Source organism: Lampris incognitus, chromosome 1, assembly GCF_029633865.1.
Source record: "Lampris incognitus isolate fLamInc1 chromosome 1, fLamInc1.hap2, whole genome shotgun sequence".
NCBI lineage: Eukaryota > Metazoa > Chordata > Actinopteri > Lampriformes > Lampridae > Lampris > Lampris incognitus.
Window position 1 is genome coordinate 70,114,991 of NC_079211.1, and position 26,189 is coordinate 70,141,179.

The 26,189-nt window shown below is 48.2% G+C and overlaps 1 protein-coding gene across 1 annotated transcript in view; it reads right to left on the reverse strand.

Annotated features, from left to right (window-relative positions):
- Nucleotides 1–397: 397 nt before the first annotated feature.
- Nucleotides 398–26,189, reverse strand: part of LOC130111005 (disabled homolog 2-interacting protein-like) — a 145,569-nt gene continuing 119,777 nt past the window's right edge. The window contains 2 exon segments of the mRNA XM_056278076.1: nt 398–493; nt 7,668–7,790. Of these exon segments, the coding sequence (XP_056134051.1) occupies nt 398–493; nt 7,668–7,790 (219 nt within the window).

Genomic DNA, 26,189 nt, shown 5'->3' on the forward strand with positions numbered 1-26,189 from the left:
CTCTGACACATACACACACACACTGTATCTCTCGCAAACACACACACTATATATCTCTCTCTCTCACACACACACACTATCTCTCTGACACACACACACTATATCTCTCTCACACACACACACTATATCTCTCTCCCTCTCTCACACACACACTATATCTCTCTGTCTCTCTCTAACACACACACTATCTCTCTCTCTCACACACTATATCTCTCTCACACACACACACTATATCTCTCTAACACACACACTATATCTCTCTCACACACACACACACACACTATATCTCTCTCACACACACACACTATATCTCTCTCACACACACACACTATATCTCTCTCTCACACACACACACACACTATATCTCTCTCACACACACACTATATCTCTCTCTCACTCACACACACAGATACCTGCTGATGATGCTATTCATTTGCAGGTCTTTGTCATCTTGGAGTCTTCTGAGACGTGACTCTGTGTCCTCCAACCTGACCTGCAACACAAAACAGTATCATCACTACTCTGACTACTGACCTGCAACACAACACAGTAACATCACTACTCTGACTTCTGACCTGCAACACAAGACAGTAGCATCACTACTCTGACTGCTGACCTGCAACCCAATACAGTGTCATCACTACTCTGACTACTGACCCGCAACACAACACAGTATCATCACTACTCTGACTGCTGACCTGCAGGACAACACAGTAACATCACTACTCTGACTGCTGACCTGCAACACAACACAGTAACATCACTACTCTGACTGCTGACCTGCAGGACAACACATTATCATCACTACCCTGACTACTGACCTGCAACACAACACAGTATCATCACTACTCTGACTGCTGACCTGAAGGACAACACAGTATCATCACTACTCTGACTACTGACCTGCAGGACAACACAGTAACATCACTACTCTGACTACTGACCTGCAACACAACACGGTAACATCACTACTCTGACTACTGACCTGCAACACAACACAGTATCATCACTACTCTGACTGCTGACCTGAAGGACAACACAGTATCATCACTACTCTGACTACTGACCTGCAGGACAACACAGTAACATCACTACTCTGACTACTGACCTGCAACACAACACAGTAACATAACTACTCTGACTACTGACCTGCAGGACAACACAGTAACATCACTACTCTGACTACTGACCTGCAGGACAACACAGTAACATCACTACTCTGACTACTGACCTGCAACACAACACGGTAACATCACTACTCTGACTGCTGACCTGCAACCCAACACAGTAACATCACTACTCTGACTGCTGACCTGCAACACAACACAGTAACATCACTACTCTGACTGCTGACCTGCAACCCAACACAGTAACAATACTACTCTGACTACTGACCTGCAACACAACACAGTAACATCACTACTCTGACTGCTGACCTGCAACACAACACAGTAACATCACTACTCTGACTACTGACCTGCAACACAACACAGTAACATCACTACTCTGACTGCTGACCTGCAGGACAACACAGTAACATCACTACTCTGACTACTGACCTGCAGGACAACACAGTAACATCACTACTCTGACTACTGACCTGCAACACAACACAGTAACATCACTACTCTGACTACTGACCTGCAACACAACACGGTATCATCACTACTCTGACTACTGACCTCCAACACAACAACAGTATCATCACTACTCTGACTACTGACCTGCAGGACAACACAGTAACATCACTACTCTGACTACTGACCTGCAGGACAACACAGTAACATCACTACTCTGACTACTGACCTGCAACACAACACAGTAACATCACTACTCTGACTACTGACCTGCAACACAACACAGTATCATCACTACTCTGACTACTGACCTGCAACACAACACGGTAACATCACTACTCTGACTACTGACCTGCAACACAGCACGGTAACATCACTACTCTGACTACTGACCTGCAACACAACACAGTAACATCACTACTCTGACTACTGACCTGCAACACAACACAGTAACATCACTACTCTGACTACTGACCTGCAACACAACACAGTAACATCACTACTCTAACTACTGACCTGCAACACAGCACGATAACATCACTACTCTGACTACTGACCTGCAACACAACACAGTAACATCACTACTCTGACTACTGACCTGCAACACAACACGGTATCATCACGACTCTGACTACTGACCTGCAACACAACACAGTAACATCACTACTCTGACTACTGAGCTGCAACACAACACAGTAACATCACTACTCTGACTACTGACCTGCAATAAAACACAGTAACATCACTACTCTGACTACTGACCTGCAACACAACACGGTAATATCACTACTCTGACTACTGATGTAACATGGTGAGTTAATAAGTTATCATCATGTAACTTGGGACAGCGAAATCGTTGAATTTGGACCTGTGGAGTTCAGTTTACTGATGTAGTCTTTTTTTTGGGGGGGGGGGGATTTTCCCCCCTTTGTCCTCCCAATTGTACTTGGCCAATCACCCCACTCTTCCAAGCTGTCCAGGTTTCTGCTCCACCCCCTCTGCTGATCCGGGGAGGGCTGCAGACTACCACATGCCTCCTCGCATACATGAGGGGTCACCTGTGTTTCTTTTCACCTGACAGTGAGGAATTTCACCAGGGAGACGTAGTGCGAGGGAGGATAACATTATTCCCCCCAGTCCCCCCCCTTGAACAGGCGCCCTGACAGACCAGAGGAGGCGCTAATGCAGCGACCAATACAGATAGCCACATCTGGATTCCCATGCGCAGACATGGCCAACTGTGTCTGTAGGGATGCCCGAACAAGACCGAGGTAACAAGGGGATTTGAACCGGCGATCCCCGTGTTGGTAAGCAACAGAATAGACCTTCATGCTACACGAACCCCCGCCATTAGCAAGGTATTCTAACACTGCAGGTTACAGATGATATTTGGGACCAAAAATTTAACAGATATTACACAAAGTGTCGATCACAAAGGGTTTAGAGCAGCGTTCCCCAATTCCTTTTCCCCAAGAGCCACAACAGCAGGCCTTCTATGTTTCACCGCCCCAGCAGACTTGGTTTTATGTGCAGATATTGTTGTTACTGCTGCTCTGATTATTATTACTTATTATAATTGATTATTATTATTATTATTATCCATATATTTTCTGAAGTGCTTATCCTGCTCTAAGGGTGGTGGGGATGCTGGAAAATATCCCATCAGTCACTGGGCGGCAGGCGGAGAGAAACCCTAGACAGGCCGCCAGACCATCACAGGGCTCACACACAAGAAAGAAAAGAATAAAACTCACTCTTGAACCACAAAAAAACAAAAACCAACCATTTAATTGTGGACAAATGAAACAATAAATAAATAAATAAATGGAGGTTCATTCACCAGTTACAGAGAGATATGAGAGAGACGAGGTGAGACAGTCCTTCTGATGTCGGACCTGTGTTCTGTTGTGGCAGTCAGAGAGAGGTGAGAGAGACGGCGTGAGACAGTCCTTCTGATGTCGGACCTGTGTTCTGTTGTGGCAGTCAGAGAGGTGAGAGAGACGGCGTGAGACAGTCCTGATGTCGGACCTGTGTTCTGTTGTGGCAGTCAGAGAGAGGTGAGAGAGACGGAGTGAGACAGTCCTTCTGATGTCGGACCTGTGTTCTGTTGTGGCAGTCAGAGAGAGGTGAGAGAGACGGCGTGAGACAGTCCTTCTGATGTCGGACCTGGGTTCTGTTGTGGCAGTCAGAGAGAGGTGAGAGAGACGGCGTGACACAGTCCTTCTGATGTCGGACCTGTGTTCTGTTGTGGCAGTCAGAGAGAGGTGAGAGAGACGGCGTGAGACAGTCCTTCTGATGTCGGACCTGGGTTCTGTTGTGGCAGTCAGAGAGGTGAGAGAGACGGCGTGAGACAGTCCTTCTGATGTCGGACCTGTGTTCTGTTGTGGCAGTCAGAGAGAGGTGAGAGAGACGGCGTGAGACAGTCCTTCTGATGTCGGACCTGGGTTCTGTTGTGGCAGTCAGACAGAGGTGAGAGAGACGGGGTGAGACAGTCCTTCTGATGTCGGACCTGTTTTCTGTTGTGGCAGTCAGACAGAGGTGAGAGAGACGGCGTGAGACAGTCGTTCTGATGTCGGACCTGTGTTCTGTTGTGGCAGTCAGAGAGGTGAGAGAGACGGCGTGAGACAGTCCTTCTGATGTCGGACCGGTGTTCTGTTGTGGCAGTCACAGAGAGGTGAGAGAGACGGCGTGAGACAGTCCTTCTGATGTCGGACCTGTGTTCTGTTGTGGCAGTCACAGAGAGGTGAGAGAGACGGCGTGAGACAGTCCTTCTGATGTCGGACCTGGGATCTGTTGTGGCAGTCACAGAGAGGTGAGAGACACGGCGTGAGACAGTCCTTCTGATGTCGGACCTGTGTTCTGTTGTGGCAGTCAGAGAGAGGTGAGAGAGACGGGGTGAGACAGTCCTTCTGATGTCGGACCTGGGTTCTGTTGTGGCAGTCAGAGAGGTGAGAGAGACGGCGTGAGACGGTCCTTCTGATGTCGGACCTGTGTTCTTTTGTGGCAGTCACAGAGAGGTGAGAGAGCTGGCGTGAGACGGTCCTTCTGATGTCGGACCTGTGTTCTGTTGTGGCAGTCAGAGAGAGGTGAGAGAGACGGCGTGAGACGGTCCTTCTGATGTCGGACCTGTGTTCTGTTGTGGCAGTCACAGAGAGGTGAGAGAGACGGCGTGAGACAGTCCTTCTGATGTCGGACCTGTGTTCTGTTGTGGCAGTCACAGAGAGGTGAGAGAGACGGGGTGAGACAGTCCTTCTGATCTCGGACCTGTGTTCTGTTGTGGCAGTCACAGAGAGGTGAGAGAGACGGCGTGAGACAGTCCTTCTGATGTCGGACCTGGGTTCTGTTGCGGCAGTCAGAGAGAGGTGAGAGAGACGGCGTGAGACGGTCCTTCTGATGTCGGACCTGTTTTCTGTTGCGGCAGTCAGAGAGGTAAGAGAGACGGCGTGAGACAGTCCTTCTGATGTCGGACCTGTGTTCTGTTGTGGCAGTCACAGAGAGGTGAGAGAGACGGCGTGAGACAGTCCTTCTGATGTCGGACCTGTGTTCTGTTGTGGCAGTCACAGAGAGGTGAGAGAGACGGCGTGAGACAGTCCTTCAGATGTCGGACCTGTGTTCTGTTGTGGCAGTCAGACAGAGGGGAGAGAGACGGCGTGAGACGGTCCTTCTGATGTCGGACCTGTGTTCTGTTGTGGCAGTCAGAGAGAGGTGAGAGAGACGGCGTGAGACGGTCCTTCTGATGTCGGACCTGCTTTCTGTTGTGGCAGTCACAGAGAGGTGAGAGAGACGGCGTGAGACGGTCCTTCTGATGTCGGACCTGGGTTCTGTTGTGGCAGTCAGAGAGGTGAGAGAGACGGCGTGAGACGGTCCTTCTGATGTCGGACCTGTGTTCTTTTGTGGCAGTCACAGAGAGTCGAGAGAGCTGGCGTGAGACAGTCCTTCTGATGTCGGACCTGTGTTCTGTTGTGGCAGTCAGAGAGAGGTGAGAGAGACGGCGTGAGACGGTCCTTCTGATGTCGGACCTGTGTTCTGTTGTGGCAGTCACAGAGAGGTGAGAGAGACGGCGTGAGACAGTCCTTCTGATGTCGGACCTGTGTTCTGTTGTGGCAGTCACAGAGAGGTGAGAGAGACGGGGTGAGACAGTCCTTCTGATCTCGGACCTGTGTTCTGTTGTGGCAGTCACAGAGAGGTGAGAGAGACGGCGTGAGACAGTCCTTCTGATGTCGGACCTGGGTTCTGTTGCGGCAGTCAGAGAGAGGTGAGAGAGACGGCGTGAGACGGTCCTTCTGATGTCGGACCTGTTTTCTGTTGCGGCAGTCAGAGAGGTAAGAGAGACGGCGTGAGACAGTCCTTCTGATGTCGGACCTGTGTTCTGTTGCGGCAGTCAGAGAGAGGTGAGAGAGACGGCGTGAGACAGTCCTTCTGATGTCGGACCTGTGTTCTGTTGTGGCAGTCACAGAGAGGTGAGAGAGACGGCGTGAGACAGTCCTTCTGATGTCGGACCTGTGTTCTGTTGTGGCAGTCACAGAGAGGTGAGAGAGACGGCGTGAGACAGTCCTTCTGATGTCGGACCTGTGTTCTGTTGTGGCAGTCACAGAGAGGTGAGAGAGACGGCGTGAGACAGTCCTTCTGATGTCGGACCTGTGTTCTGTTGTGGCAGTCACAGAGAGGTGAGAGAGACGGCGTGAGACAGTCCTTCTGATGTCGGACCTGTGTTCTGTTGTGGCAGTCACAGAGAGGTGAGAGAGACGGCGTGAGACAGTCCTTCTGATGTCGGACCTGTGTTCTGTTGCAACACAACACCTATCCTCAGCTCCCAGCACTTCTCGCACAATGTGCTACTCATACGCTGAGTTGGCGGCACCCGGGATCGAACTCACGACCTTGCGATCCATAGGCGAGAGCTCTACCGACTGAGCTATGCCCGGGTACAGTTGCTCAAGGAACATAGGCTTACTATATTACATTCAGACACAGACGAGTCAGCTCACCTACTCGGCGAGGCGCATTTTCCTCGGTAAGTGACACATTTCACGCATAAATATCAGAGAACTACCGGGGTGGGTTATGCGCCCAAATATAGGCTATAGCCTAATAAGTTGAAACTGGTTTAGTGTCGAAAGTTTCCACATACTTTAGCCAACCTGGACTTTGTGAATTCGTTTTTGTGATATAAAAATAGAAATCGTATGATTCATTGTCTTCTTAATAATCTGCCCTAAATAATGCATTATTGAAAATGCACTTTTTGCGCCAAACAGCGTCAAACCTGCTGTTCCTATGTTTCTATGTTCCCCGGGTGCCCTAGGGGAACATAGGACCCTTTTTATAAAGAAAGGTCCTATGTTCCCCTGCACATACAAAACGGGGAACATAGGACCCTTTTGGGGAAAAGTGGGGAATATAGGGCCCTCTGTATACAAAAAGGTCCGATATTCCCCGGTCTCATACAAAGCGGGGAACATCGGACCCGGGGACTATAGGACCCGGGGACTATAGGGAGGACCCCGTAGTAGTAGTAGTATCATGTGTTCTTTTTTTGTGTTATTATCATGTTTTATACGTTTGTGTTATCATCATGTGGTATATTTTTGTGTTATCATCATGTTTTATATTTTTCTGTTATCATCATGTGTTATATTTTTGTGTTATTATCATGTGTTATCCGTTTGTGTTATCATCATGTGTTATACGTTTGTGTTATCATCATGTGGTATGTTTTTGTGTTATCATCATGTTTTATATTTTTCTGTTATCATCATGTGTTATATTTTTGTGTTATTATCATGTGTTATCCATTTGTGTTATCATCATGTGGTATATTTTTGTGTTATCATCATGTTTTATATTTTTCTGTTATCATCATGTGTTATATTTTTGTGTTATTATCATGTGTTTTTTGTGTTATTATCATGTGTTATATTTTTTATCATGTGTTATATTTTGTGTTATTATCATGTGTTATGTTGAACAGTTTTGAATTGCAATAACAGAATAAGTATTTTTTGTAGTGAACGATATGACATGGTATTATGATACTTCCATACAGTATCATAGTACTGTATCAAAGTAACACTGCATTACTCTTCATACCTGGTACTCCTGTAGCATCCTCTGGTTCTGCTGATCCTGGATCAGTAATCTTGTCTCACATTCTTCCTGTCGCAGAGCTGCAACACGGAGCCTCTCCTGCAACACTGCCACCTCCTGTTGATACTGGAGACATCACAATCAGAATCATGTTTATCGGCCATGTAGGTTTGCACACACATGGGATGTGACTCTGGTTTCATGGCTCTCTCAGTGTACTTAACATAGAATAACAACACAACAATCTTCACATATGTACACAAGGACTGACTCATACAGGAGACACAAGAGGTGATAAGGTGTAATGGTGCAGAGAATACATCAGAGATGCTGAAATACATGTTAGCAGCTCACTGACATACATGCCTGAGGTACATGGACATGACAGAGTGTACCAGTATGCGTAAAACGTACAGTACAATATATGCAACTTGTACAGTACAGTATATACAATATGTACAGTAGAGTATGTACAACATGTATAGTACAGTATATACAACATATACAGTACAGTATGTACAACATGTACGTTACAGTATGTACAACATGTACAGTACATACAATGTACAGTACAGTATGTACAACACGTACAGCACAGTATATACACCATGTGCAGTACAGTATATACCACATGTACAGTACAGTATGTACAACATGTACAGCACAGTATATACACCATGTGCAGTACAGTATATACAACATGTACAGTACAGTATGTACAATATGTACAGTACAATATGTACAACATGTACAGTACATACAATGTACAGTACAGTATGTACAACTTGTACAGTACAGTATATACAACATGTACAGTACAGTATATATAACATGTACAGTGCAGTATATACACAACATGTACAGTACAGTATATATAACATGTACAGCACAGTATGTACACCATGTACAGTACAGTATATACAACATGTACAGTACAGTATATATAACATGTACAGTACAGTATGTACAACATATACAGTACAGTATGTACAACATATACAGTACAGTATATACAACATGGCTGGATTTATTGACAGTGTTAAGTGTTCACTTGAATAACAGCCCGCGGAAAGAAACTGTTTCTATATCTGGTTGTTTGGGGGTACAGTGCTCTGTAGCGCCTACCAGAGGGGAGGAGTTGGAACAGGTTGTGACCAGGGTGTGATGGGTCTGCAGTGATGTTGCCTGCCTGTCTACTGAGTCTGGAGGTGTAGGAGTCCTGAATGGAGGGCAGGTTGGCACCAGTGGTTTTCTCTGTAGACCTAACTGTCTGTTGTAGTCTGTCCCTGTCCTGTTTGGTGGCCGGACCAAACCAGACAGTGATGGATGTGCAGAGGACAGACTGGATTATTGCAGTGTAGACCTGAATCAGCAGCTCCTGAGGCAGGATGAACTTCCTGAGCTGGTGGAGAAAGTACATCCTGCTGGGCCTTTTTGATGATTGTGTCTATGTTGGATGCCTAACCTAGGTCCTGGGAGATTGTGGAACCCAGAAATCTGTAGGTTTTCACCACAGACACCGTGATGTTGAGTATGGTGAAGGGGAGCAGTGTTGGGGGACTCCTCCTGATGTCCACCGTCATCACCACAGTTTTAGGCATGTTCAGCTGCAGGTTGTACTCCTGTGGCATCTGATGGTACTCCTGTGGCATCTAGTGACACGCCTGTGACATCTAGTGGCACTCCTGTGGCATCTAGTGGCACTCCTGTGACATCTAGTGGCACGCCTGCAGCATCTAGTGGCAGTCCTGCGGCATCTAGTGGTACGCCTGTGGCATCTAGTGGTACTCCTTTCAGCCTGTTGTCTTTTAAGCTCCTGGTCTTTCAACTCGAAATCTCTCAAGTCTGGCCATGTTGGTTTGAGAGTGCGTGGACACACCGGAAGGGGTGTTTGGATGTTGCGCCCCATCAGGAGCTGTGCCGGTGATACTCCATGGGCAAGAGGAGTTGCTTTGTACGCCATAAGCGCTTTGTGAGGGTCCTCACTCTTCTGCAACAAGGATTTCACAGTCTTTACTGCACATTCAGCTTCCCCATTGCTTTGCGGGTAACGGTGGCTACTGGTAACATGTTGAAAGTTATAATCTTTAGCAAAATCTGCAAACTCTGCAGCAGCAAACTGCAGTCCGTTGTCTGTGACGAGTGTATCCGGCACCCCGTGGCGGCTAAAGATGACTTTTATTTTCAGAATCACAGCTGTTGCTGAAGTGCTTGTTAAATTGGCAACCTCAATTTATCTTGAATAGTAATCAATGACTACTAAATACTGACCCTTCTTCCACTCAAATAAGTCAGCTGCTAGCCGTTCCCATGGGCGTGATGGCAAGGGTGTGGTCATCAGAGGTTCTGTGGCATTTTGACTCTCTTTAGCACAAATTTCACACTAACGTACCTTCTCTCTGATCTGTTTTGTCAGCCCAGGCCACCACACTGCTTCATGGGCCCTGGCCATGCATTTCACCATTCCCTGGTGACCCTGGCGAATTTTGTCCAAGATGTCCTGTTGCATGCTTGCTGGAATCAGTATTATCTTCCTTTCATCAACAGGCCATCCACCATCAACAGGTCGTTTCTGTATTGCCAGAAAGGCTTTAACTGTGGCGCAGAACTGCTTTTTCCCATCCTGTGTGGATCAGGGAGGACAGCTGCTTACACACTGGATCTTCTTCTTGTGCTCTTCTTATTTGTAGCAACTTCTCAGGTGAGGCCGGGAGTTGCTGAATGACCTCATTGATTTGAGCTGTGATGTCATTCTGAAGCGCAAGGTCTTCCTCTGTTGCAGTATGCTGGAGTGGAGCTCTTGATAGAGCGTCTACTGCAATAAGATTTTTCCCTGGTACATGTACGATTGAGTAGGAAAAACGCCTAAGTCTCAATCTGAAGCGTATTATACGAGGCAGGACGTCATCCAGTGGCCTTGAGCTGAGAAGACAGATTAACGGTTTGTGGTCGGTTCGCATCACAAATTGTAGGCCCAGCAGGTAGATCTGAAATCTTTCTCAAGCCCAGGTGACAGCAAGGGCCTCCTTTTCTATTTGGGCATATCTGCGCTCTGTTTCAGTCATGCTGTGAGATATGAAAGCCACTGGCCTCCAATCTCCAGGTTCTTGAAGCTGAGATAAGACCCCTCCTAATCCGTAAGACGATGTGTCTGCTGACACCCTGGTCAGTTTCTCTGGACTGTACTGGGCAAGGACAGTAGATGAGCTGAGCTCATTTTTCACCTTTTCAAAAGCACACTGTTGCGCTGCTCCCCACATCCACATTTTTTCTGCTTTCAGGAGTTCTCTGATTGGCCCAGTGAGCTCTGCGATGTTAGGAGAGAACTTCCCCACATAGTTGACCATCCCCGTGAAGCGTTTTACGTCAGCCACATCTTTGGGTGGGGGCATCTCTCTAATTGCCCTAATCTTCTCAGGATCTGCTTGTATGCCCTCTGAACTGACAACGTGTCCGAGAAATCTGACCTGCTTCACTGCGAACTGACATTTGTCATTCAGAGTTAGGCCCCGCTGCTGCAGTCTTTGCAACACTTGATGCACCCTGTCATCATGCTCTTTGGGCGTGGCACCAAACACCAGGATGTCATCCGCATGACACAAAGTTCCTTCTAGGCCGTCAAGCATCTATGTTAAACGCTTCTGAAAGTGTTCTGGCGCGGATGATATTCCAAAGGGAAGCCGATTATAACAATAACGACCAAATGGAGTGATGAAAGTGGTGAGTGGGGCTGAATCTTTGTGCAAAGGCACCTGGCCAAAAACCGGCAGTGGCATCCAGTTTGGAAAAAATCCTAGCTCCAGCTAGCTTAGCTAGCGTCTCATCAACAGCTGGAAGAATATGTTGCTCCCTGCACACATTTTTGTTCAGGCGGGTTAAGTCGACACATATTCTAATTGTTCCATTAGGTTTTGGTGCTACGACCATTCCTGAGCACCACTCTGTAGCTTCCTCTATGGGAGAAATAACGCCCACTTCCTCCATCCTTTTTAACTCTTCTTGAACTTTTCCTCTTAAGAGCAATGGCACACGGCGTGGCACAGCGAGGGCAAAGGGAGTGGCATTTTCTTTTAATTTAATTTTGTATTCTCCCTCTAGCTTACCTAAGCCTGTGAAAACTCTGGGATATTGTTCTTTGTAGCTGACCTCAGCTGCTGTGATAGCTTGCACAGGGCTGAGCAGGCAGAGGTCTTGTATCGCTGGTAAGCCAAGCAAAGGAGTCACTAACCCTGGCACAACATGCACTCACTGCTCCGCTACAATTCCATTGTGACTAATATCCACAGTAAAATGTCCCTTCACTTCTATGGGAGAGTTACTTGGTCCACAGTCTTTTGGTTGACAGTAGCAGCTTTCCATGTGGCTTTTGTGAATACAAATGTGCCGGGATAACTGTCCCTGCAGCGCCCGTGTCCAACTTGAACGTCATCTGCTGACCATTCACTGCAACCGAGTTCTGCCAGAATGTGTTCGATTTTGTACAATTCACTGTGCCCAGGAACAATGTCTCTACGTTTTCATCGAAGTCATTTTCCTTAATTTCTTCCACTCTCATTTTCGTTTTACAAACAGCGGCAAAATGCCCCCTTTTCTTACATTTCCTGCACTCAGCAGTGCGCGCGAGACATGCATCGAATGAATTTTCACGTGTCTCCCAATATCTACCACATTTAGTATTTGCATTATTTTGCACTCTTTCCTTTGGTTTAAAACCACTTTTTCCGTGTGGAGAGTATTTCTGTTTGAACTTGAATCTAACTGCATCCATGTTTGCCTCTGTGCCATCTGTGCTACTCTGTCTCAATGCAGGCTGTTGCTTTTTAATTTCCTCACTCTGGCGGATTTGTGTGACAGCTTTCACGAGTCAACTCAGAATCTAGCTGCAACTTCTCTGAAAGTCCATGGTCTCTGATACCTATGACAAGGCGGTCTCTGATCATCTCATCTTGGAGAATACTGACATACTGACAATGCTCAGCCAGTTGATGCACAGCAGTAATAAACGCTACAACCGTCTCACCAGGCTCCTGGCTACGCTTGTTGAATTTAGCTCTTTCCTAGATCACATTATGCTTGCATATGAAATCTTTATCAAACGCTTGCTTTACTTTGTCGTACTTTTTCTTGTCCTCATCCGTCAGTGCTAGCGTGCTCAGAACGTCATCCGCCATGTCTCCCATAGTGTAAACTAGCGAGTTCATGAAAAGAGTGCTGTTGAAGATGGCGGCGTAACGTACAGACCGCGTCAGAATTCTCTCCTGAACGTATTTTTTTAAAATAGCAATTTAGACGATTATTTTATAGAAAAGTGTATTATTATTAATAGGATATATTTCATTATCTAAATATCGTTCTTCCACGAACGATATTTGGTAAGAACAAACGTCAAGTTACTTTTTCCCACAGCTCTCAACTAGCTTCACAGATTAAGCTAACACAGCTAGCTAGCTTTTCGTTGAGAGATGGCAACCGCACCTAGCAACTTAGCAACGAAGCGCAAGTCTACTGTTGGTGGTGGTGCTGGCTCAGCGGACTCCCGTCAAAAACCCAGCAGGTCAACAAGAGAACCAGGTCGCTGACAGAAGATGAGGACATTGCTCATAGCATCATTACAAAGCTGACTGGCCGTCAACGGAAGAGCAGACAGTCTACAGGCAGGAATTGACGGGCTGACAGAATCAGTCCAGTTCATGTGTGGTGAGGGGAAAGATCTGAAGCAGAGTGGACGCCACGGTCACCAGATTCAATAGGACAGAGCAGAAGTTGGCTGAAATGGAAAACAGGGTGCTTGAACTGTCAAGGTACAAACGACGCTGAGACCTGCGTCTGTTCGGCCTCGTTGAGAAGGAAGGAGAGGACATTCGGGAGAAGGTGATTGCCATTTGCCAGAGAACGGCTCCAGACCTCCGGGACAAACTCCCTGACGTAATCGACAGTGTCCACAGGCTCGGGAAACCGCATCAGGACAACCAGCGTCCGAGAGCCATTATTCTGCAGTTCTCAATGAGACACTACCGCGACGGGGTCTGGAAAGCAGCGAAGCACTCAACATTCCTACCAGAGGACAAGCCGCGGTTCAAGGAAGACTTCTCTCCAGAGGACAGGGCAAGACGTCACCTACTGTGGCCGTTGGTGGAGCAGGCAAGAAAGGAGAGCAAGCTGGCCTACTTCGTCGGTGCTAGAGCCTTCATCGAGAGAAAGGAAATTCACCCCCCCCCCCAAGCAGACGGGTGACTAGCCAGCAGCGTAGGAGACTGTCTATCTGATGGCGCAAGGTGAAGACAGGGAATACCAATGTATCGTTTGCTCGTTCATTCATTCATCAACTACAGTTCAGACTGTTGCTTGTTCATTCAGTCTTGAATAGCTTTTTTGTGCTTGGTTTCGCTAACATAGGATACTCTCCCGTTATGGGCCTCCTTGTGATATCTTTCTTGTAGCGTTAACGGTACAATTGTTATGCTCGCGCACCAGAACCTGACCCGTGTGGCAAAACCCAAGACAGACAGACACGAGATAACTTCCAAAGGGAGGTTTTATTGTGGGAGGGAAATGTATGGTGAAAAAAGGCGTTCTGTTAGTGGGATGTGTGAGTAAACTATGTGTGGTGTCCCGTGGTTTGCGTGAATAACTATGTGTGAGTGTTTTTAGCCAATGTGTGGTGCGGTATGTAAATGACCAGGAGGTGTTGAAAAAATGTGCGTGTACCTGGCGAGAAAGTCCAGTCCGTGATCCAAGGGGGGTTGTCCGAGAAAGTCCAGGTCCGAGATCCGGGAAGTCGAGTCCGAAAGGAGGGGTCCAGATAGAGGGACAAGGGGGGAGATCGCAGGAGAGGTCCGGGGAGAAACGTGAAGGTCGCTGGGGACAAGGGAGACGCGGGGAGCCGTGGAAATCGCGGAGGGAGAGTCGCAGGGTTCAGTACGTCCAAGCACGGAGTGGTGTTCTGGGAGGCTTCTTGTAGAAGGCTGCCTGATTGCCACAGGTGTGCCTGATGGATGATGGCAAACACCTGGTGCAGTGCAGCGCTCGTCTCCTCAGAGCGCGAGCCGAGCGCTCGGATGTTTCCGGCACGTCCGAGCTGGGGGAGTGGCTTGAACGTACCGGGGAGGCAGCTCGGGGCGGTGTAACCACAACAGGACCCCCCCTCCTACGGGAGACACCGGGTGACCGTCCGATGGCGTTGGGGTGGGCCCGATAGAACTCCTCCAGGAGTGCGGGGTCGGCCAGGTAGGACCGGGGAACCCAGCTGCGGTCCTCGGGCCCATAGCCAACCCAGTCCACCAGGTATTGGTACCCACGCCCCCGGCGGCGTACGGCGAGCAGCTGGTCGACATCCCAGACCATGTCACCACCGTCGAGGACCCTGGGGGGTGGAGGAGCTTGGACAGGGGGAGACAGGGGGCTGGTGGCTACCGGTTTGAGGCGCGAGACATGGAAGACGGGATGGATCTTGAGTGAGGTAGGGAGATGGAGACGCACCGCCGAAGGGTTGACGATGCGGTCGATGGTGTAGGGACCGACGTAGCGGGGAGCCAGCTTCCGGTTGAGGGTAGGGAGGGGCAGGTCCCGGGCCAGGAGCCATACCCTCTGGCCAGGTCGATAAGCTGGGGCCGGCACTCTCCGCCGGTTGGCGCTGCGCCGGGCCCGCTCTGTAGCTCGCAACATAGCGGCCCGGGCGGTCTTCCAAACGCGCCGACATCGGCGGAGATGGGCCCTCGTGGACGGGACCGCCACCTCCAACTCCTGATGGGGGAACAGAGGGGGTTGATAGCCCAGGGAACACTCGAAGGGGGACAAACCGGTAGCCGAACTCTCCATGGAGTTGAGCGAGTACTCCACCCAGGGCAGGTACTTGCTCCAGGAAGCGGGGTTGCTGGTGGTAACGCAACGCAAAGCCGCCTCCAGGGCTTGATTGGCCCGCTCTGCCTGCCCATTGGTCTGGGGGTGATACCCGGAGGAGAGGCTGACCGTGGCCCCAATCCCCTTACAGAAGGCCTGCCATACCTTCGAAGTGAACTGGGGACCACGGTCAGAGACAATGTCCAGGGGAATCCCATGAGGTCGGACGACGTGGGAGACGAGAAGGTCCGCCGTCTCGGCTGCAGAGGGGAGTTTGGTGAGGGCAACAAAATGGACGGCCTTGGAAAACCGGTCGACAATGGTCAGAATGGTGTCATTGCCTTGGGACACGGGGAGGCCAGTTACGAAGTCCAAGGCAATGTGGGACCAAGGTCGGCCGGGGACAGGAAGGGGGCGCAGCAGACCTGCTGGAGGGCGATGGAGAGCCTTGCTGCGGGCGCAGGTGGTGCAGGCTGCCACGAACTCTCTGGTGTCTGCCTCCATGGTGGGCCACCAGAAACCCCTGCGGATGAAGGCCACCGTTCGGTAGACACCGGGGTGGCAGGCAAGATGGCTGGAGTGGCCCCACTCCAGCACCTGGGGCCGGACAGAGGGAGGCACAAATAGCCGGTTCCGGGGTCCATTGCCTGGGTCGGGATGGGCGCGCTGGGCCCTTCTCACCACTGATTCGATGGCCCAGGTGACGGCACCCACCACCCGGGCCGGGGGAAGGATGGTGTCTTGGGCGTCAGGGGACCCCTCGGGAAACAGACGGGAGAGGGCGTCTGCCCTGACGTTCTTGGTGCCCGGGCGGTAGGTGAGGGTGAAGTCGAACCGGCTGAAGAAGAGAGCCCAGCGCGCCTGCCTGGGGTTGAGCCTCTTAGCCGTCCGTACGTAGGTCAGGTTTTTGTGATCGGACCATACGATGAACGGCTGCCCTGCTCCCTCCAGCCAGTGTCTCCACTCCTCTAGGGTGGCGTGGACGGCCAGCAACTCCCTGTTGCCGATGTCATAATTCTTCTCCGCAGGACTGAAACGCCGGGAGAAGAAGGCGCACGGGTGGATCTTCTGGTCCTCCTCCAACCGCTGGGAGAGGACGGCTCCGATGCCCGTGTCCGATGCGTCCACCTCCACGATGAACTGTCTGCACGGGTCCGGGTGGGCGAGCACCGGAGCCGTTGTGAACAGCCTCTTCAGGGCCAAGAAGGCGGCTTCCGCCTCCGAGGTCCAGGAGAAGGGGCGGAGGTTGGAGGTGAGTGCAGTGAGGGGGGCGGCCACACGGCTGAACCCCCTGATGAAGCGCCGGTAGAAGTTTGCAAACCCCAGGAAGCGCTGGAGTTGCGTCCTGTTGGTGGGCCGCGCCCACTCCTCCACCGCTCGGGTCTTCCTGGGGTCAGTGCGGACGAGCCCCTTCTCCACGATGTGGCCAAGGAACTCCACGGAGGCGGAGTGGAACACGCACTTCTCGGCTTTCACGAAGAGCCTGTTCTCCAGCAGCCGTTGGAGGACCAGGCGGACATGCTGGTGGTGTTCCTCCTCAGTCCTGGAGAACACGAGTATGTCATCCAGGTACACCACCGCGAACGTGTTCAGCATGTCCCGGAGCACGTCGTTGACCAATGCCTGGAAGACGGCCGGGGCGTTGGTGAGGCCGAAGGGCATAACGAGGTACTCGAAATGCCCTAGGTGGGTGTTGAAGGCCGTCTTCCATTCATCCCCTTCCCGGATGCGCACCAGGTGGTACGCGCTGCGCAGGTCCAGCTTCGTGAACACCGTGGCGTGAGTGAGTGGCTCGAACGTGGAACTCATAAGGGGGAGTGGGTATTTATTTTTCACCGTGATATTATTTAACATTCGATAATCTATGCAAGGCCTCAGCCTGCCCTCCTTCTTTGCCACAAAAAAGAAGCCCGCCGCCACCGGGGAAGACGAGGGCCTTATGATTCCTGAGGCCAGGGACTCTGTGATATAATTGCGCATAGCCTCCTTCTCTGGGACGGAGAGGTTATACAACCGACCGGTGGGAAGGGCGGCCCCGGGAAAGAGATCTATGGCACAATCATAGGGACGGTGAGGGGGGAGGGAAAGTGCACTCTCTTTACTAAATACAGGGGCTAAATCGTGATAAATGGAAGGAACACCAGTGAGATCCGTGGGAGGAGGCACGGGTCTGAGGCCGCTGGACGGGGAGTGGGCGGAGCGAAGGCAGTTGGCATGACACGCAACGCTCCAACCCAAAATCCGCCCAGTAGACCAAGAGATGTAGGGATCGTGCCGTTCCAACCACGGTCTTCCTAACACCAGGGGCGCTGTGGGGGCGTGCAAAACCAAGAAACGGATAGCTTCCACGTGATTACCCGAAAGAGTGAGGGTGGAGAGAGCCCACGGGACGCTGACCCAGGGAAGGCACCGGTAGGACGGACGGGGGTTGGTCTATGGGAGGGGCCAGCGCACGGGGCGCGTTCCTGGCGCCGCTCCCGCAGCCGTTCGTCCATCTGGAGGGCGAGGGTGACGAGCTCGTTGAAGGAGGCAGGGCGGTCCCGAACGATAAGATCTTTGATGGGCTCGCTCAGCCCCCTCCTGTACGCGCTCTTGAGCGCAGTGTCATCCCACCCACTGTCTGCCGCGAGTATCCTTACCTCCAGGGAATAATCTCCCACCGACCTGGCTCCCTGTTGGATGGAATGGAGGCGGCCGGCAGCGTCCTGCCCGTCAGCTGGGTGGTCGAACACCAGATTGAACTCGCAGCGGAAGGCACCATAGTCCGAGGCGAGCTGCTCGGTATGGCCTACCGCCGCTATGGCCCAGCTGAGGGCTTTGCCGGTGAGGAGGGACATGACAAGGGCTACCTTGGTCTCTCCTGTCCTATACCTAGCTGGCTGGTGTTTGAACAGGAGCTCACACTGACCAAGGAAACCCCTGCACAGCTCGAACTCCCCACCGAAGGCCTTGGGGCAGGGGAGGTTAGGCTCGCACCGGGGGTCCAGTGGGGGTTGACTCGGAGGGGGAACGTCGGGACCAGGAACGGGGAAACCGGAGGCCGAGCTGGGGGCAGAGACCGAGGCCAGGGCAGGGTGGTCGCTCATCCTGGAGACCGCTGTGGAGAGTGCAGCGATCTGCGCGGTGAGGGTATCTAACGCGCTCGTCGCGGCCTGGGAGCCGGACTGAAGATCGCTGATCTCTCCGGTGACACGGGTGAAGGCAGTAGTAAGCTCTGAGCAGAGAGAGGCAAGTTGGCAACTGTGACTTCTTACTACTGCCTCTAGGGGGACGGAGCTCTGGGGCGTCACAGGGACCGTCCGCTCCTTGGGTTTGCCTGGGTCCATAATGGCTTCGACGTTCTGTTATGCTCGCGCACCAGAACCTGACCCGTGTGGCGAAACCCAAGACAGACAGACACGAGATAACTTCCAAAGGGAGGTTTTATTGTGGGAGGGAAATGTATGGTGAAAAAAGGCGTTCTGTTAGTGGGATGTGTGAGTAAACTATGTGTGGTGTCCCGTGGTTTGCGTGAATAAGTATGTGTGAGTGTTTTTAGCCAATGTGTGGCGCGGTATGTAAATGACCAGGAGGTGTTGAAAAAATGTGCGTGCACCTGGCGAGAAAGTCCAGTCCGTGATCCAAGGGGGGTTGTCCGAGAAAGTCCAGGTCCGAGATCCGGGAAGTCGAGTCCGAAAGGAGGGGTCCAGATAGAGGGACAAGGGGGGAGATCGCAGGAGAGGTCCGGGGAGAAACGTGAAGGTCGCTGGGGACAAGGGAGACGCGGGGAGCCGTGGAAATCGCGGAGGGAGAGTCACAGGGTTCAGTACGTCGAAGCACGGAGTGGTGTTCTGGGAGGCTTCTTGTAGAAGGCTGCCTGATTGCCACAGGTGTGCCTGATGGATGATGGCAAACACCTGGTGCAGTGCAGCGCTCGTCTCCTCAGAGCGCGAGCCGAGCGCTCGGATGTTTCCGGCACGTCCGAGCTGGGGGAGTGGCTTGAACGTACCGGGGAGGCAGCTCGGGGCGGTGTAACCACAACAACAATGCTACGGTCTCTCTCAAGTAACGGTACCGCCACGAGCCCGGCGTTGCAGATCGTCTCCTGCTGCATTGGTCTCTGTTTCTTGTAAAGTTAACCTGTTTATAGTTGCACTGGAACTGTGTACGTTCAAACCTGCCAGATTGCCCTCGTTCATAGGGTGTGCGCTCGCTGCTGGGTTTGTGCTGGGTTTGTGACTAGGTAAAGTTAGGATACTCTCCCGGCATGGGCCTCCTATTGTAATCTATCTCTCTTAATTTTCTAGTAACCTTAGTCCAATGTTCAATGTCTAATGTCCTCGGTGTGATTGCACCATGCTATACATACGTTTTTTTATTAATGGAAGAATAATAGAAAGAAACTGGTTATTAAATATAATTAATAATAAGCTATTATTATTATTATAGCTTGTTAAGAATAGAAACCTTTTTATTATTGTTTAATATATATTATTAAATTGCTAGTTTGATGTTAAAAAGGAGAGCTTTCTGCTCTTATAAGATTCTACTCGCTCAGATTTCAGGGTATTATCTACTTAGCTACACTACTTCATTCGTATTCGCTCTTAAGAGTCTCGGTTCATCGTTTCATCTCTAACAGTTATTTCTCTCAATGCTCGGGGTTTAAGGGACAAGGTTAAACGTAAGGCTATATTTCTCTATGCTAAGAAGTTCAATGCAGATTTTTGTTTTATACAGGAAACTCACTCAGAGGCAAATGATTTAAAATTTTGGAAGTCTCAATGGGTTGAAGACCAACGGTTCTCTCATGGCTCAAACCATTCAGCAGGTGTCTTAACGCTAAAACACAAATTCAGTGGTGAAATCCTGTTCTCTCTCTCAGACCAACTTGGGCATTTTCTCTTCTTGGTCATATCACTTAATGAGGACTTGCTATTGCTAGGAAATATATATGGCTATAATAACAAAAGGGAAAATATAGAGCTTATTGAAGCAGTAAATAATAAGATAGAGTTTATTATGGGAAAATATACACATAATACGAGATTAATTCTAGGTGGAGACTTAAACTTAACTATTAATGATACCATTGATAGATGGCCTGCAAAATCTAGTCCCACACCAAATGTCACACCGACAGATTTCATGGGTAAACTTGATTTTACAGATATATGGAGGGTGAAAAATCCAATTCTGAAAGAATTTACTTGGGGAAACAAAACAGGCTCTCTCAAGTCCAGAATAGATCTGTGGTTGATATCAAAATCTATGGAGTCCGCGGTGGTGTAGCGGTCTAAGCATCGGCTTTGTGTCGATGCAGTTGCCCACTGGGGACTAGGGTTCGCGCCCCGGTCTCGTCAGATCCGACTATGGCCGGACTCGATGAAGCAGCAATATTGGCAACGCTGTCTTCGGGAGGGGGGCAGAGTCGGCTTGTGTTCATCACATGAACGCGTCTCTGGGTGTGTCGGAAAAAGCAGTGGTTCGGCCTGGATTCGCCTTGTCACGAAAGTGGCGAGGCATCTCCTTCCAGACTGCCGGCTGGAGAGATGCAGTTGGCGAACGCACGCAGTACGAGGGTGGGTGTTTGAATTAAAATAGGGATCAATTGGCCACTAAATTGGGAGAAATCAGAAATAAATTTTAGATATCAAAATCTATGGTAAACTCCACTACTAGAGCCACAATCCTACCTGCTCCCTTGTCTGATCATAAAGTTATGTTGTTGGAAGTCGCTATGTCTGCCTGTCATCAAACAAAAAAGAATTCTGGTTACTGGAAGCTCAACAATTCTTTATTAACACATACTCCGTTAGAAAACGTTATTCTGGAGGAGATAAATAAATATTGGCAATTAGCTCTAGTCCAAAATGAATTTAGCAGAAAATGGGAACTTCTTAAGTTTGAACTCAGGAGTTTAGTGATGAAAGCAGGCGCTGATTTAGTAAAAAGCAGAAAAGAAGAGGAAACTCAAATAATCGCAGATATCATCAAGTTAAATAATATTGCATATGATAACATGTCTGAGGAAAACAAAGCCAAGTTAGCAGAATTACAACTTAACGCTTACATTTATAAAGCTAAAGGAGCCTTTACGTTCCAGGAAGAAGTGGCTTGAAGAGGCGGGGCAAAATTCAACATTCTTCTTTAATCTAGAAAAACGCCATCAAACAAATAATTGTTTATCAAAACTGAAAGTTAATGATTCACTTATAGACGACCCTCTTATTATCTCTAAACACTGTGAACTTTTCTATAGTAAATTGTATGAGTCCAGATCCTCAGCCACTAGTATACAAAACTTCCTTCAAGAATTTAAGGATGTCAAAAAATAAGTGATGAATGCACTAGTGTGTGTGACTCACCTATTACCGTAAATGATATGAAAGAAGCTATAAATAAACGGAAATCTAACAAGTCTCCAGGTACTGACGGACTAACTGCTGAGTTTTATAAAAAGCTCTCAAATGAGCTATCACCATTTTTGCATAGGGTATGCATAGAGAGCTTTGATAAGGGACACCTTCCCCCTACTATGACTCAAGGCCTAATTAATCTCATTCCAAAGCCACACAAAGATACATTTCTGATAGATAACTGGCGCCCAATCTGTCTCCTCCAGAACGACTACAAAATAATAGCCATCTGTTTGGCTGAAAAGATCAAGGATGCTCTTAATGAAATAATAGATGAAACCCAATCAGGTTTTATGACAGGTAGACATATAAACAACAATATACGGCTTGTATTAGACATATTAGATTATTCAGATCTAGTGGAAGATGAGGGATTTCTTCTTTTCCTAGACTTCTATAAGGTGTTTGACACCGTAGAGCTTGACTTTATTTTTAAAGCACTTGATCTACACTGCTCAAAAAAATAAAGGGAACACATAAGCAATGCAATGTAGCTCCAAGTCAATCACACTTTTGAGATATCAACCTGTCCAGTTAGGAAGCAACACTGATTTGTGAATCAATTTCACCTGTTGGTAAATTGTCTAATTTCCACCAGGTGGAAATTAGACAATTTGCAAGACAACCCCTATAACAGGAATGGATTTGCAGGTGGTGGCCACAGACCATTTGCCTGTCCTCATCTTTTCTGGCCGATCTTTGGTTAGTTTTTCATTTTGCTAGTGCCCTCACCACTAGAGGTGGCATGAGGCGGTATCTGCAACCTACAGAAGTTACTCAGGTAGTGCAGCTCATCCAGGATGGCACATCAATGCGTGCTGTGGCAAGAAGATTTGATGTGTCTCCCAGCACAGTGTCCAGAGCATGGAGGAGGTACCAGGAGACAGGCCAGTACACCAGGAGACGTGGAGGGGGCCGCAGAAGGACAACAACCCCGCAGCAGGACCGCTTTCTGGTCCTTTGTGTAAGGAGGAACAGGAGGAGCACTGCCGGAGCCCTACAAAACGACCTTCAACAGGCCACTAATGTGCAGGTTTCTGCTCAAACAGTGAGAAACAGAATGCATGAGGATGGTATGAGGGCCCGACGTCCACAATTGGGGCCTGTGCTCACAGCCCAACACCGTGCAGCCCGATTGACCTTTGCCAGAGAACATCTTGGTTGGCAGATTCGCCATTGGCGCCCTGTGCTCTTCAAAGATGAGAGCAGGTTCACACTGAACACATGTGACAGACGTGAGAGAGTCTGGAGACGCTGTGGAGAACATTCTGCTGCCTGCAACATCCTCCAGCATGACCGGTTTGGCGGTGGGTCAGTGATGGTCTGGGGAGGCATATCCTTGGAGGGCCGCACAGACCTCTACGTGCTAAGCCAGAGGTACCATGACTGCCATTAGGTACCGGGACGAGATCCTCAGACCCCTTGTCAGACCATATGCTGGTGCAGTGGGCCCTGGGTTCCTGCTCATGCATGACAATGCTCGTCCTCATGTGGCCAGAGTGTGTCAGCAGTTCCTGTATGTCAAGGGCATTGATGCTATGGACTGGCCTGCACGTTCCCCAGACCTGAATCCAATCGAGCACCTCTGGGACATCATGTCTCGTACCATCCGCCAACGCGATGTCGCACCACAGACTGTCCAGGAGTTGACCGATGCCCTGATCCAGGTCTGGGAGGAGATCCCTCAGGAGACCATCCGTCGTCTCATCAGGAGCATGCCCAGACGTTGTAGGGAGTGCATACAGGCACGTGGAGGCCACACACACTACTGAGCCTCATTTTGAATCGTCTTGAAGAATTTCCACAGAAGTTGGATCAGCCTATGTTCTCATTTTCCACTTTGATTTTGAGTATGATTCTGAATCCAGACCTTAATGGGCTAATGATTTTGATTTCCATTGATCATTCTTAGGTTATTTTGCTCTAAACACGTTCCTCTGTCTAATAAATAAAGATTTTCAGCTGAAATATTTCATTCATCGAGGTCTATATTGTGTTTTTAGGTGTTCCCTTTATTTTTTTGAGCAGTATATTTGGTTTTGGTAATACGTTTTCAAATGCAATTAGAACTTTGTATAACATAGCAACTGTTCCATCAAATTGTTGCATGGCTCATCTCAAAGATTTAGCATTAATAGAGGTCTCCGTCAAGGTTGCCCGGTTTCACCTTATTTATTTTTGTTAGCTATGCAAATCTTTTCAATACACATTTAAGACAGTGGTATCATGGGTATATCCATTGCTGAGAGAACTATCCTTATCAGCCAACTAGCTGATGACACAACATTATTTTTGAAGAATAAAGACCAGATTAGTAAGGCAATTTAATTGATAAAAATATTATCCAGAGCCTCTGGTCTCTATCTAAATATTTCCAAGTGTGAATTACTTCCCATAAAAACATGTGATGAGGAAATAATATATGAAATTCCTGTCAAAGAAACTGTCAGATATCTTGGAATAAATGTAAGGAGAGACCAGAAAGCTAGAGCTCAAGTTAATTTTGATCCTTTAATAAAAACAGTAGAACAGAGATTCAATCTCTGGCTTCAAAGAGATTTATCAATCTCTGGAAGATATTTGATCACAAAGGTAGAATGCCTATCTAGAGGGATTTACAATGCCCAAGCAATGGATGTGCCCAAGGACTATTCTACTAAAATAGACAAACTTTTATTTAACTTTATTTGGAAAAAGAAACCCCACTTAATCAAAAAGAATGTGCTCATGAATAGGTCATGCTTTGGCGGTATCAACGCCCTAGATTTCTCCACTTTAAATATGACCTTTAAGATAAACTGGATCAAAGCTTTTCTCAAGAACCCAACATCAGTTTGGAATTTTATACCCTCCTATGTGTTCAACTCTGTAGGCGGCTTACCCTTTTTGTTAAGATGCAACTTCAATATTGCCAAAATCCCACTGAATCTTTCAAGTTATCATAAACAAATGTTATTATGCTGGTCAATGTATAAACACAACTTTCCCCCGCATAAATATTTCATATGGAGCAATAACGATATAAGATATAAGAATAAAACTTTATTTAATAGACGATGGTTTGACAGAGACATTTTATTAGTTAGCCAGTTATTTAACTCTGCAGGCCATCTACTCACTTATGAGGAATTCATGCGTTTGTGTGACTTTCCTGTTACTCCAAGAGACTATGCAATTGTATTTGATGCAATTCTCACTGGTACCAAAATGCTGTTATCATCTGCACTCAAAGGCAAAGATTGTGTAATTCCTTCATTAGACTCTATTAATATTTGCATTGATGTTGAATGTCCTTTATTGAGTGTAAAAGCTACCAACTTGTGTAGAAGAAGCGTTATTCTCAGGGAAACTGTTAGGCCTACTGCTCCCCCTGCTGTCTTTTTCTGGAACAATATGTTTGACAATATTCAATAGAAATGGTCATGATTATTGCCAAAGAAATATTTGTTAACTAACAAAGTTAAGGAAGTGTCTTTTAAGATAATGCACCGTTGTTACCCTGTTAAAATGCACCTTTCCGGATATAAGACAGACACTGATCCAAGCTTCAGTTTTTGTAGTAATGTTGAAGAATCTTTAATTCATCTTTTTTGGGAATGCACTTCTAGCAATATTTTCTGGACTGGTGTAAATTGGGTACACAGGAAAATTACTACCATTGATATTAAAAAAGAGCATGTTCTATTTGGAGTAACTAAGAATGATGTTAAGGATACCAATCATTTATTCATGATAAACTTGATTCTTCTTCTTTGCAAACACCATATTCACACCATCAAATTTTTAGCCCAAAAACCTAATTTTTTTGTTTTCAGAGCGACATTCCTTCAATATATAGAAACAATTAAATTCAGTAAACATTGTAAAGCCATGAAGACCTACACAATTTATGAAAATGTGTTTTTGCCTCCATAACTGCTGAGATGAGACCCCGAGCCATTGTATTGTAGCGAATTCGGGGGATAAAGCAACCACAGGAACTGCCGAGGCCGGGAAGCGAACCCGTATCGCCCGCACCGCAGGAGACATCGCTAACCGCTCGACTAAAGGGTCAGACCCGCCAGCCAGTGGCCAGCGTGTCTTCTTATCCATCCACATTACAGTATATTTCTTTTCTTTTTTTTCCTTCTTTCCCTTTATGTGTATGATTTGTCCTATATATCCTGCTGTTCATCCAATAACTGTATATTGTATATTTGAATTATTGTGTGACAGGAACAGTACTGTATGAATGTTTTAATATATTGTGATACATTTGTACTGTTCACTTTGTGCAATAAAAAAAACT